Here is a 14192-nt window from a genome sequence, read left to right as displayed (position 1 = left end):
TCCTGCCAAATAAAAAAAAATCCGTAGCTGTCATGTAACATAGTCGTGATGTTAAAGACATTTATCTCAGCCATAAACATAGTGTGTAATTCTAATTTCAGGTAGACCTGAAAAACAAACAAAGCTATCAACGAAACAGAAAATGAACACTGATGACTATGCAGCTTTAAAAAGTTATATGGTGGTTGAAAATGGCCATTTTGACTGAAATGCTCTATTGTACCAATGAGACTTTCAGAGAGGCACATCCAGTAATCTGATTTGCTCTCTTCCCACTTGATTTGAAATAGTTTTTTTTTTCTTTACTTCAAACACACTTTACACTTTCCTGTGTGTTAAAAACTGGAGTGACAGGGTTTTTTATGTGTGGGGAAATTCTTATGTATGTTTTATTTTTCTGTTTTTATAGGGATATTGCAGGTTATTACTATTACTATGCTGCTTTTGCCATAATATGCATGTCATAGCATACATTACAGAGGAGAAAGGTGTGTTGGATTCAGTGCTGCTGTAGCAGTTGATTGCTACAATATGCACGTTTCTAGAGTGGTAAACCGTTACATTTGTAAAGTGTTGCTGTTATAACACCATCTTCGTATGTCTACTTGAGGCTGCAATTAATATCTACAAAGCGCTTCTCTGTAATTGTACAATTCTCTGGCTATATAAATACAAAATAGAACAGCATTACTCTAAATGCCTCATGAGCAAACATTTCATTATATATATATATAAATGGCAAGATGGAAATTTTGTGAGGAAAGACATTGTTGATGTGACTTTTTTTTTTTATTTAAAGTACTTTTTATTAAACACTTCTTTTTTTCTTAATCTCTTCTAACCTTAAAAATGTAGGTTATTTAAAAAAACTAAGCAAATTTGCACTTAGTCAAAACTTATCAACAATCAAGAGTACAGTCTCTACACTGACCAGAAAAAAGCGACCACAAAAAGGCAAATACAAAATTACCTTGGGGACCCAAAAATGACAATTCTATGTTTTACTATCCACACAAGTAATTCTTGTTTATATCTGTGCAGTTTGGCAGAAGCTTTTATTTGAAATCACATGCAATACTTTCAAGGCACACATTTGATCAATATGGATCTTTCAGGAAATTGCACTCTTGGCCTCGTTTTTGCTAGTGCCATAATTCACCAGTTTAATTTTGACAATTTTATACATGTTTGTGTGTGTGTGTGTCAAGTTTCTGCACAATGCACTATATTTTTCTTTTCCAGTAGCACTTTTTTTTTTTTTTTTTTTACTTTATCTGTATATCATGTCTGTTTGATGTTTATGTGCTTTCTCACATTGAATTGTACGACATTTTAATCACAATAAATAATTGCACACTGGCTAATGATTGGAAATAATAATTGGCTTCCTCATTATTTGAGCTGTTGATTAAAATATCCATTTGTTATAACCTATTATGCTCTGCACACGAACTATAAGAAATTTCGACACTAATGAGTTTTTGAGTCAAATATCAGACTACAGCAGTATGTGATTTTAGACAAAATAATGAATTTAGTACAGCTTGTTCGTCATTCCTTTGTTCTGTATGGAAATTCAATTTTATAATTTTGATGAGAATATTTTGTTGATAAGGTAACATTTTTAAAAAGGTCATCTGCGATACAATGAGACGAGTTTAAAGCTACTGATGAATCAAAGTGTCCTGATAATTTCTCAAATGGTTTTCCAATATTGCTCGACTGATACATAAACCATTTTTTTAAAGAAAGGTCAAGACAAGACTTTTATTTTGAAAAGATCTGTTTGGTAAGCAAAGACCACTGTCTTGGAGGGAAGCAGACGCGCATCACATACTGCATGTTACGAATAACTGTCCATTGTCAAAGCAGGATTTGTAGCCTGTGTAAGAAAGACACACAGAGAGGAAAAGAGGTAAAAGAGTGGATGAGGAGGCCCCTCCTTTGAAAAACTGTGGATGTCAAAAGCTTATTCCATACAGCTACTGCTGCTGGCTTATATTTACATTCAGCCGATGTGTTTGGACTTATAACTCACTAGAGCTGTGTTTAAGTAGATTTCCATGAAATAATTTTAAGTATTTCAATGCAACAAATCTGTTTTCATAAACAATGTCCCAGCATGAATGCTCCACATAAATTGTTTGTTATTAAAGCATCTACGTTCACAGCTTTTTCTTTTAACAGAAATACAAGCATACTGTACTGATTTGGCATGGTAGTCAATACAATAAACAATGCCTAATCTTGTAGCGTTCAACCTTTATAAAGGTTGGGACACTGGGGTAAGATGAGCCATATGACGAAGGGTTCTAAAAATATGGCTTCTTATAAAAAAGGCTTAGGGGTAAATCGATCTGAGTCAGTGGGTATAAGATGCACCAAACTGACCACCTGACTGAATCTTATTTAAACCCATGTGAAGCTTTAAAAGTGCCATAGAATGGAAAACTGTATTTAGCTTGGCATAGTTGAATAATAGCAGTTCTGTACATGGACATGACATACCGTGAGTCTCAAACGCCATCATTTCCTGTCTTATATAATCTGGTGTTTGCAGAAGACCACTGAAAAAGAGGCCAATTCCAACATAACACAGACTATGATGTTATAGTCGCGATCATTAATAGACACGCCCCCAGCATTTGCATTGCCCAATCAACAGAAGTTCTGCAGCTAGGCTATTGTGAAAAACAAAGCGAGGACTATAGCGAAAATGGCAGATCACTCCTGGTTGTACAGGAGATGTTAAGTGCAGGGATTGTTGGTGTTTGTACTCAGAAAGGCAGGGAAAACAATAAGGCGTTCTAATATAATAAGGCGAGCCACTGAAGGGACATTAATGCTAGCGGTAGCCTGTTATATTGCAGTACATAAGATTTCACTTACCACATAAACAAAGTAAGAGAGATGACTGCTCGGATGATGGCGAATGATTTGCAGATCCTGAGCATCACTAACCAGCATCTAAACTTGTCAAATATGTGGTAATTACTGCCGCTGTGGTATAACCTTACACAGAGCACATGCAATCACAAATCTCAAAAGTGAAAGTAAAAAGTGATCACGCATTCAAAATGGCAGTTTCAGTGACCCACATATTAATGAGCTCCATGATTAAATATATTTTTTCCTCCATGTGTTTCCTTCCTGCTGTGCTGCTAAATGAGCCGCTCTTTGAAACAGCCAATCAGAGCAGAGCTCATTGTTATTATTCGTGAACCTTCCAAATAAGGTAAAAACAGACAAATCCTAGGGTTGTAAATGGACTTGTAAAACCAAATGTTTGCCCTAAGCCATATACCTTCTATGCAGATATCAGAATAATTTTAAATATTGTATCAATGCATTCTATTGCAAAGATAAGTTCATGTAAAAACTAATTTAATAATCAAATTTATTTTTACAAACAGTCATATTTCTTTTCTTAAAGCTACCTTTTTTCCTTATCCCCATGTACTTTTAGGGGCTTCATAGAGCACTAGTTGAGATTTGAAAATCTGAAAAAAGTGTGTATCTGGAACAGGGTGATCCAATCCAATTTTGCTTTGAAAAAATGGCACAAAAGTAAGATGGGTTACCTGATCCTGGATAGCAAAACATGGGATTGCCAAATCCAGATCATTTAGATCCAGATTAAACTGGTCCCTGGTTATAGACTTTGTGATATTTCCACAATTTCCAGGGTTGAAGCAATACAGTATAAAATAATGGACTGGACAGACTTCATGATGGGCCAGTCCTTGGCAAAAATAAATAAATAAATAAACATGTATCACAACCCAAAGTGCATTGGTCTAGGAAAATGCCAGATTACCAACACTGTTATTTTTCATTTGATTATTATATTTCTGTATCTAAATACTACTTTTAGACCTTATTTTGTTTGTAATTTCATTCTGTTTATCTGTGCTTGTAATTTGTGTTTTTTGTATTAATGACTGTTCACGTGTCAATTATAATAGCCTAACATGATTAATTATGCTTTTCGTTTTCGTTTGTTTGTTTGTTTGTTTGTTTGTTTTTTGGCATCTAAGAAGTGCTTAAAGTAATTACTTCTTTATGATGACTGCAGGGCCTGTAGGCAGTGTTGCCAGATTGGGTGGGTTTCCCAAAATTTTAACTGCCAAAATAATGTGATAGAATTGTATTGCTATGGTTGATAAGGACCATTCACCCTTTAAATAAAGAATAATGAAAAAATAAAATAAAGATAAAATAAAATAATAAGATAAAAAAAAATATAAAGCCCAATTGATCTTTTGACCTGCTTGGACCGGAGAATAACGCATTGGACAGGTAGACAAAATTTGGGCTGCTTTAAAAAAAATTAAAAGCCACCAATCAGCTGCTTTTATTTTTTCGCTTTTATCATTAGTCGTGTTATTTTAATACCTTCGAGCTCAAAGTATCACAGTAATATAATGTGTAGTGCAGTCATCAACTCATTTTTGCTTAAGGCAACCCTTACTGGTTTAGTTTAACAGAGACCTGTCAATCAATTTACGTCTTTTATGTTAGTGAGACGTGATGACTTGTGAGTGATGGGGTTTTGGCGCTATAACAGGCTAGATTTTGAATATGCAGCTTATTCATTTATTCATTTTAAGTAATTGTGATGGCAAAGTGGCCTAAATATAAGTTACACAATAAAAAGTCTAAGTGACTCAAATCTCACAACGTGGATTACACGTGGTTAGAGATGAATAAAAGACTTCTAAATATAACTGTAACTGAAATAAGAAAACAATTGAATGAACAGTTAATTAAAAAAAAAAACTGAATATGGGAATGATGAGTCAGAACATCTTTTACACCATCCAGACTACTCTGGTATACTTGCCATTGGCTGCTGGACTAAACAAGATAGCACACATATGTCTGCAAGATGTCTGGTGAAGATCTCTTGATCTGGAAAGCATCTGCTGTGTACAAATGTCTGTCAGACGTTTGTAAGATGTCAGTTTTACATGCATTCTAATTCATAATCATCTTAAAGACATCTAATAGACATCTATTTGACATCTGATAGGAAAAAACATCTAATATTGCAGATGAGCAAACTACGTCTTGCAGTTGTCTTGCAGACGTAGATGCAGACGTGTGCTATCAGGGACAGTTCTGCATTATGTTCTGAAATGTGAACTTCATGAAACACATGCTCTGTCTGAAGATAGCACACAAGACAAAGGTATAAGTGCATTATTGTTGGTAATTGTTCTTATTATTTCATTTTTGCTGTTCGATTATCATATAGTATACATCAATGAATGGCTGTCGTGGGTGTGTGCATGAATGTAAATGCCAGCTACATTACATTTGTTTCTCATCACTTTATTGTGCACTTTTTGCACAGAAATTAGCATATTTTTACTGTGGACATTGAAAATGATGCATGTGTTTTTCCAAGGGTTAATTTCCACTTTGAAAAGATTTCTGGACATTTTAAGCATATTTTCAGACTGTTTTGATCCCTATTCCTTTGAAACAGATTTATCTTTATTTTATTTTTGTCATTATTCTTTTTTTAAAGAGATAAAAAACGGTCCTTATCAACCTTGACATGGAAATAAAATCACATTATTTTGGCAGTTAAAATTTTGGGCTAGTTTTTGTTGAAGTGGGCGGGTTTTGGTGAGCTTTTGGCCTGGAAATCGTCAACCCGATCTGGCAACACTGCCTGTAGGGCAGTAGTGTCGTGCTGTGACTGATAAAAGGTTGGGAAACGCTGCATTAAATCTTGAACCCATCGCTTTATTGCTGTGTCAGGTGGAATATTTCCTTTCAAAGCGAGTCCAGAAGAGTGCGCCTGGATTCAAGAACACAGAGCCGACTCATTAAATGCTGTTTGCTATATGAAACTCATCTGAAATCTGGTTTATGACAATGTCGAAGGATCCTGTAGTCCAGTTTGGTGTGTTCTACGCGTTACTGTTTCCAGTCCTTGGTTCTGGTGAGTATCATTTTGCTGAAGCCTTTTCTGCTAACAGCAGCACATCTTTGTTTTGTATCGCTGCATCTGTTTATCTCTGTCCGATTGTGAGCGTCATGCGTTCACTTATTATTCAAATAAACAGCAATCTATAGGCTATTGTTATAAAATCGCTGCTTTTTGTATCATTTACAAAAATGAAAATGCGTGGATCGATTTTCCCCAGACACAAATATAGAATTCCTGCAAATAAGAAAGGGATTCCCTGCCTGGAAATGACTTAATGTAAATCTTAAATTTATCTAGAGAATATTATATTAATAGGATTTTCACATTTTTTTAAATTGATATTATGATATTTTTTTTGTTAATATATCCATTTGATCGTCTAGACCGTTTTTGAGTTCAATCGATATAAAATCACTTTAGTTCTTTAACCCCTTAACTGTCACCCGTCCGCTCTGTGGGACGCCTAAGTTTCTTCACCATTTTACAAATAAATCCTAATCTAATCATGACAAACTATATATTGTTGGAAAGGTCTAAGGCTCCTAAATAGATATTTAAAAAAATTTGTGTGTTACAAATTACGTAGGAAAAATAATAGATTGATTTATGACAAGACTGCACCTCGAAAATCTACTTCATAACTGTAGTTCTGACCTTTGACACAAACAGACTTCCCTGTTGCCTTTTTCTCTCACACTTTAGAAATCATAAGAAATTATATATCAGTTGAAAACTTCAAATATCAAAATTCACCCTTTGAAAGCCATTTTAAAATGGAAAAAGTACATTAAATTCATATTACAAAATGTTTTTGTTCATGTAAATGGAAGTGACAGTTAAGGGGTTAAAATTCAGCCAGTTCACATTTAGTAAAAAAACACTTATTTAAAGAATATTTGGTAACACTTTTTATGAAGCCTTTGTTTTTAATACATTATAAGGCATTATAATGAATGCATTATATATTGTAAAAAAAAAAAAAAAAAAAAAAAAAAAAAACTTATAATATGTTATATCATCTCATGAATATTCATAAGAACAATTTTAATGTATTATAATTTTTACTTATTTGTGGTTATAGCTTTCAGGCTTTGTTTAGCTTGTCATAGTAACAACGTATTATAAGTCTCATATTTTGCCATCTTACTAATGTCTAACTCTGCAACCGCATGTCAGCTAGCAGTAAGTATTACTATTAGTATGCTTAATATATGCTAACACTGTATTTTGATGTTTCCCCAAAAGACAAACTGATTAGTAACTTTGCAAGTATGTAAAACTTTAACCTTAAACACTCAAGTATTATAATTGCTGTTATGATTATTCGTGAGATGATATAACACATTATTAGTATTTTTTTTATAATGCATTATGCATTCATTAGAAATACCCTTATAATGTATTATAAATAGAGGCTTCATAGAAAGCGTTAAATATTTATTCTATTTTTTTTAATAGATGTAGGACTGTGCGCTAACATTTTAAGGTTCCCTATCATTTTTGTTGTTGCTGTTTTCAGTATGGCATAAATAAGCCATAGATCCAAGTGACTTGATTTGTAATAATAACAATAGTAATAATAGCACTTTATTTATTGGCGTCTTACAAGGTCACCTCGCATACAAAAAAAAAAACAAAAAAAACAAATGCATAAAAAAGTTACTAGCAACAATACAATCCAAACCCACATTCATATCTTTACAGTCATTATAGGAAAAACATAAAATAATCATATGCCTGCCTAAATAGATGTGTCTTTAACAAGATTTAAAAGAAGAGAGTCCCAGTGAATTCCACAGATAAGGTGAACCCATGGAAACCAGGTGTGCACGAGGTAGAACTGAGATAGAGATAGATAACGATCTAAGAGTTCGAGAGGGAGTAGGCCTTTAAGTTAGGAGTAAGTAAGAAGGAGTCTAGAAGCTAAATGTTGAATTCAACAAGCTGTTTAACATTAAAGCCAGTGCAGATGTTGAAAAACAGGACATATGTGTTCTATAGTACGAGTTCTAGTAATTTTTGTGTTCTGCACTAAACTAACTTGTGAAAAAAGTTTAACCAGAAGACCATCAAATAGAGCATTACAATAGTCAATTCATGAAGTGACAAGAGCATGGACCATAATAGCAGTGCTCCTCATTGAGAGGGCTGGGCAGAGGCGATTAATATTGATTAATATGATAATAAGCCATCAGAGTAACCTTATTGATATGTGCTTCGAAAGATAGAGTACTGTCCAGGATAACACTCTTTATCTGTGTTAATAAAGTGATTATAGAGTCATCGATACACATACAGTAGAAACATCACTGGTATTCAACAAATTATTTTTTTGTACCAACAAGAAGTATTTCTGTTTTACTGCTGTTAAATTTGAGAAAATTGTGTGAAAACCAAGCTTTAACTTTAGACAAACATTTAAAAAGAGAAGATGGAGGAAATTTAGAAGTAGGTTTTGAGGACCGATAGAGCTGGGTGTCATTGGCGAAACAATGAAGCTGTATGCCATGTTTCCTGAAAATGTTTGTAAGGGCCAGTAGATAAACGATAAATAATAAAGCGTCAAGAACTGAACCCTGTGGGACACCTGTAGTAATATGTGATGACTTACAGTGTCTCACAAAAGTGAGTACACCCCTCACATTTTAGCATATCTTCTCAATACTATAGAAATTAAACTTGGATATATTTTAAAGTAGTCAATGTGCAGATTGTATAGCAGTATAGATTTATTGCCTTCTGAAAATAACTCAACAAACAGCCATTATTGTCAAAATAGCTGGCAACAAAAGTGACCCTAAGTGATAACAGCAGTACATCGTTTAACCATGCAAAGCCACATGTCCTATTCATCATGTTTATGTTTTTGTCTGCTTGACAGGACCATACAAAGTTGTGTATCTTGTATTAGAGCAGTTCAAATTAGGTGCTTTAAGTACAATTCTCTCATACTGACCACTGGATGTTCAACATGGCATCTCATGGCAAAGAACTCTCTGAGGATTTGAGAATTACAATTGTTGCTCTCCACAAAGATGGCCAAGGCTATTAGAGGTTCAGTAACACCCTGAAACCCAGTTACACTACAGTGCCAGGGTCATACAGAGGTTTTCCAAGATGGGTTGCATTCGGAACAGGCCTCGCAAGAATCGATCAATAAAGTTGAGCACTCGTTCTATGCGTCAGGTGCAGAACCTGGTTTCAAAAAACAGATGCATGAGTGCTGCCAGCATTGCTTTAAAGGTTGCAGAAGTAGAAGGTCAGCTTGTCAGTGCTCAGACCATACGCCGCACACTGCTACAAGTTGGTTTGCATAGGCATCGTCCGAGAAGGAAGTCTCATCTGAAGCTGGCTCACAAGAAAGCCTGCAAACAGTTTGCTGAAGACAACAAAGAGCATGTTGAATTACTGGAACCATGTCCTATGGTCTGATGAGACTATGAGATAAACTTGTTTGGCTCAGATGGTGAAGGTGATGGAGTGGTATGTCTCCAGACCTGAACCTTATTAAGCACCTGTGGGGCATCCTCAAGCATAAGGTGGAGAAGCACCATGTGTCTAACATCCAGCAGCTCCGTGAGGAATGGAAGAGGATCCCAGCAACAGCCTGCGCAGCTATGGTCAATTTAATGCCCAGGATGATTAAGGCAGTGCCAGATAACAATGGTGCTAACACAATATATTGACACTTTGAACAAGTTCACCTAGGGCCGGGGTACTCAATAGGCAGACTCCGGTCCGCATCCAGACCCAGACACGGTTAAATCTGGACCGACGCCAAAACCAACATGCTAATTTAATGATGATCCAAATGAGTTTTCAATGGAGCACGCAATTGTGATTCTGCGATATATGTGACCCTGGACCACAAAACCAGTCATAAGGTTAAATTTGACAAAACTGAGATTTATACATCATATGAAAGCTCAATAGATAAGCTTTCTGTTGATGTATGGTTTGTTAGGATAGGACAATATTTGGCTGAGATACATCTATTTGAAATCAGAAATCTGAGGATGCAAAAAAATCAAAAATACTGAGAAAATCACCTTTAAAGTTGTCCAAATTAGGTTCTTAACAGTGCATATTACAAACCAAAAATTACATTTTGATATGTTTACAGTAGGAATTTTACAAAAAATCTTCATGGAACATGAACTTTACTTAATTTCTTAATGATTTTTGGCATAAAAGAAAAATCAAAACTTTTGACCCATGCAATGTATTTTTGGCTATTGCTACAAATATACCCCAGCGACTTAAGACTGGTTTTGTGGTCCAGGGTCACATATGTCTTTGAGGATTGTACTCGTTTTAGCTGCATCATCTATGTCCAATCGCAGCAGCTGTAACAGCATCGCTATAGCAACGTGACTCACTCGTTCACGCTCTCGCTCACTCGCTCACTTTGTTTTTTGTTGTTGTTGTTGTTGGAGTATTTGGAATTTGACCGTTACTTTTCCGGACCTCGGACTGAACGGAAATTTTGTAAGTGGACCTTTCAAGTTTATATTTGAGTACCCCTAACCTAGGGAGTATACTCACTTTTGTTGTCAGCTATTTTGACAATAATGGCTGTATGTTGAGTTATTTTCAGAGGAAAGTTCATCTATACTGCTCTACTAGCTGCACATTGACTACTATAAAATATATCCAAGTTTAATTTCTATAGTATTGTCCCTTGAGAAGATATACTAAAATAGTTGCTGAAATGTGAGGGGTGTGCTCACTTTTGTGACATGCTATATATGTAATGAAACTGACCTAGTTGAACAAATTGAGTGCAACCTGAGAGAAAACATATAAACCAAGCCAGAGAAGTACCTACAATTCCAATTGACTGCAATCTGTCTAATAGAATTTTGTAGGAAATGATGTTGAATGCTGAAGTTAAATCAAGAAGAATTAAAATAGATAGGAGTCCTGAGCCAGCTGCTACCAATAAATCATTAGATATTTTGACAAAGACGAAAACCTGATTGGAATTGTTCATATAGATTATTCACTAAAAGTTGTTATCAAATAAAAATGTTCCTTCTTGTCTTTTGCGTATAGAATAAAGAAGAAGACTATATTATTTGCCAATGCACTTCATGTTAAAAGGTAAATTAAGTGTTAAAGGGGGGCTTGACTACCAGGTCAAACAAGGGTTTACATCGCCATATTACACTGATAATAAAGTAACCTACCAAACATTACAACAGTACTACAGCATTTTTAAAAGTGTGTTATTTGATTTACTAAATACTGTCAACAGTAAACATGATAATCATTCAACAGTGAATATAAAACACATTAATTAACACCACAAAAAAACAGACCTACCAATCTCTGTAAAAATAACATGATGATGCTGCCATCTTTCTGAAGTAATTTTTTAACAGTAAATATACGTTGATGACATTTAATATGTTGGTTTTCTTCTTCATTTAGGTATTTCTACAGCAGTTGTTGCAAATAAATAGTCATTATTATTGTTATTATTTTAATAAATATTTTCAGACAAGAGTTGCTTAAACTTGCTTACATTAGCGCTTAGTATTTTTAAATCGTATTTCTCTTGCAGATGAAAAATATTTTGAATTACAATAAACTAAGACAATTTAAGTTATTCTACTTACATTTGTATGTTAAGTCAAAATCAACTTGAACTTTGCTTGAAAATGCGTTGCAAGAACTCATAACCCAAGATCACATGATCACAAACGGAAATCACTACTTTGAAGTTACCATCGCATATTTTAAATTTCACTTTTAGTATACTTGCAGTACAAACTGAAAACATAGATGCAAACTAGTTGTGTACTCAAAGTTTTCTACTGTTACACTTAAAGTTAACTTCTAGTCCACTTTTATATACTAGAAATTGGGCCAATTTAGTCCCAATGAGTAATAAAATAGCACACTTAAAAGTATACTACTAGTACACAGATTTTTTTATACTACATAAAGTATACATAAAAATATACTTGAACTTTACATAAGTATACTTAATAAAATAAACTTGAAGTATACTTCTTTTTGGTAAGGGTGAGAAGGGACTTTTCGTGCGTCTTCTCTCAGTGAGATGTGGAAACAGATGTCTGTATGTTAATGCACTCTGTGTGTATTGTCTGTCTTAAGGCCGGGACACACCAAGCCGACGATCGGCCGTCTGGCCTCGTCGGGCAGTTGGTGGGCGTCGGTGAAGCGCGTCGGTTCGGTGTGTTCCGCACGTCGGCTCGCGTCGGCTTTCGTCGGGCTCGCGTCGGCCAAAGTTTGCCCGATTCGACATGTTGAATCGGTGTCGGGCTTGTCTGGGCTGTCTGGGAAAGAGAGCGCTCTGATTGGCTGTTCAGACATCGAATCAGGTCGTGTGGAGGACTTGAACGTGAAGTGACGACAAGCAAAGGAAAGAGCCAAGAGGGAACCCGCTAGCTGTCATTTTCGCAATTCTAAACCAACTATGGCTGTGTGGAACGTAGCTTTTGAAGACGAGCTGATCAATTTGATCCAAGACAGGCCAGCGCTGTACGACATAACGGGAAAACGTTGCATTTCTTTTTTGGCCTTCATACACACACACACACACACACACACAAATATATACTTACTTTTTATATAGGTCAATGACATACTGCGTAATTTCCTTAATCTCCTCAAAAATTGGTACTAAAGGTGATAATGTTCAAGAATGTGGAGACATTAGTGCTATAAGCATGCAAGTACAGGACACAATAAGCTTGGCAGACGGCAATGTCTGAATTTTAAATGTGTGAATATTGGGTCTTTAGGGATAAGTGGCCATTTTATGCAGCAGTGCACTTTCATTGTTATGCAATGAATAGTTTTTTGCAAGAATAACGGCGATTACGGTTCACCCCAACTTGTATTGTGAGAGCTTTGAAATGTTGTAATTTTCAAATGTAAATAAGTATAAGTACATTAAAATGCTACCATATGTGTATGTATGTGTGTGTGTATATATATATATATATATATATATATATATATATATATATACACACACACAGACACACAGAGAGAGCAGATAATTAATCATTTTATATATGTGTGTGCGTACAACAGCTGTTATACTTAAATTGATATTGATTGTATTGATATATAGTACAATTTCCCATTGATGTAATTTGTAAACACTTTGACTTTTAGAAAAAAAAGATTGTCTGGTGTACTTTTAAGTCCTTTTTTATTAGGTTAAGTGTCAAAATATTATGAGGAGCGACTGTCTAGCTATACACAATTATACAATGTAAATCAAATGTACACAAACTAGATTTTGTTCCATTGAAAAGGCACTGCACCAATTACAGTATTAAAATACTAGCACAATCTTTCTCTGCACTGCTTGGCTTGAGTTGATGTGTTGGTGGTCCTTGGCAAGGGGGCTTGGAGTAGCTCAGGGTCTTGTCTCCATCTTCCAGGGACTGTATTATGATCTGGCCCTTCCTGGTCTATTCCCTCCATGTATAGCTCACCACATTCTGTCCGCAGAAACCACTGCTCCACTGTGTGGGGACACTAAAAAACAACTAAAAAAGATGACATGTTGGCTTTTTCAGCTTCATGATTCATAACAAAAAAAAAAAAAAAAAAAAACGACTTAAATATATGAAAAAAAAGAACGTGCATACCTTGAGGTAATTATCCTTTAAAGCCTGATAGATTGCTGTACATGTTTCAGGAATAAATCCCTGAATGGTTGATACACCCACTCTAAACTGGTATGAAAGGCTCTTGAAGCTTTCCCCTGTAAATAATGCACAGCACAACAATGCATTATTTCAACACATTTTCAAATGTAAATGTAACACTTTGCAGGCATTTTCTATGTACATCGAAACATTATAGCCTGACTATAAACAGGCAGATTACAAACACACACACACACATACATACATACACATACATATGCAGCATCAACAAGAGAAAAAAAGTTAAGCTTGCTTACCTGTTGCCAAGAACCGAAGGGTAATCATGAGGCGTTCACCGACAGACTACTGCCACCTGCGGGTACGCAACGGTATATCTCCTGACGCATGTGCAGAAAGCACCTTCTAGTTTGTAGTCGGCTTTCGTCAGTTCAGTGTGTTCGAGCTCAGTTTAATTGCCCAGACGCCCGCAGACGCAGCCGACTAGAGGCGACAAGACGTCGGCTTTCGTCGGCAACAGGTTGGTGTGTCCCGGCCTTTAGAAGATCGAAGTGTCTGAGGTTCTGTATATCTTGCAAAACTCTACTGGCCTTAATGTG

General features: G+C 35.4%; 1 protein-coding gene across 1 annotated transcript in view; it reads left to right on the top strand.

Annotated features, from left to right (window-relative positions):
• The first annotated feature begins 5662 nt into the window (after window positions 1-5662).
• The window catches only part of LOC141326486 (interferon gamma receptor 1-like), a 38038-nt gene continuing 29508 nt past the window's right edge, over window positions 5663-14192 (top strand). The window contains exon 1 of the mRNA XM_073835230.1: window positions 5663-5953. Coding sequence (XP_073691331.1) covers window positions 5881-5953 — 73 coding nt within the window. The 5' untranslated portion in view covers window positions 5663-5880. The remainder of the gene's footprint in view (window positions 5954-14192) is intronic.

Source organism: Garra rufa, chromosome 2, assembly GCF_049309525.1.
Source record: "Garra rufa chromosome 2, GarRuf1.0, whole genome shotgun sequence".
NCBI lineage: Eukaryota > Metazoa > Chordata > Actinopteri > Cypriniformes > Cyprinidae > Garra > Garra rufa.
The sequence above is the reverse complement of the archived record's forward strand: the minus strand, read 5'-3'. Positions and strand labels throughout refer to the sequence as shown.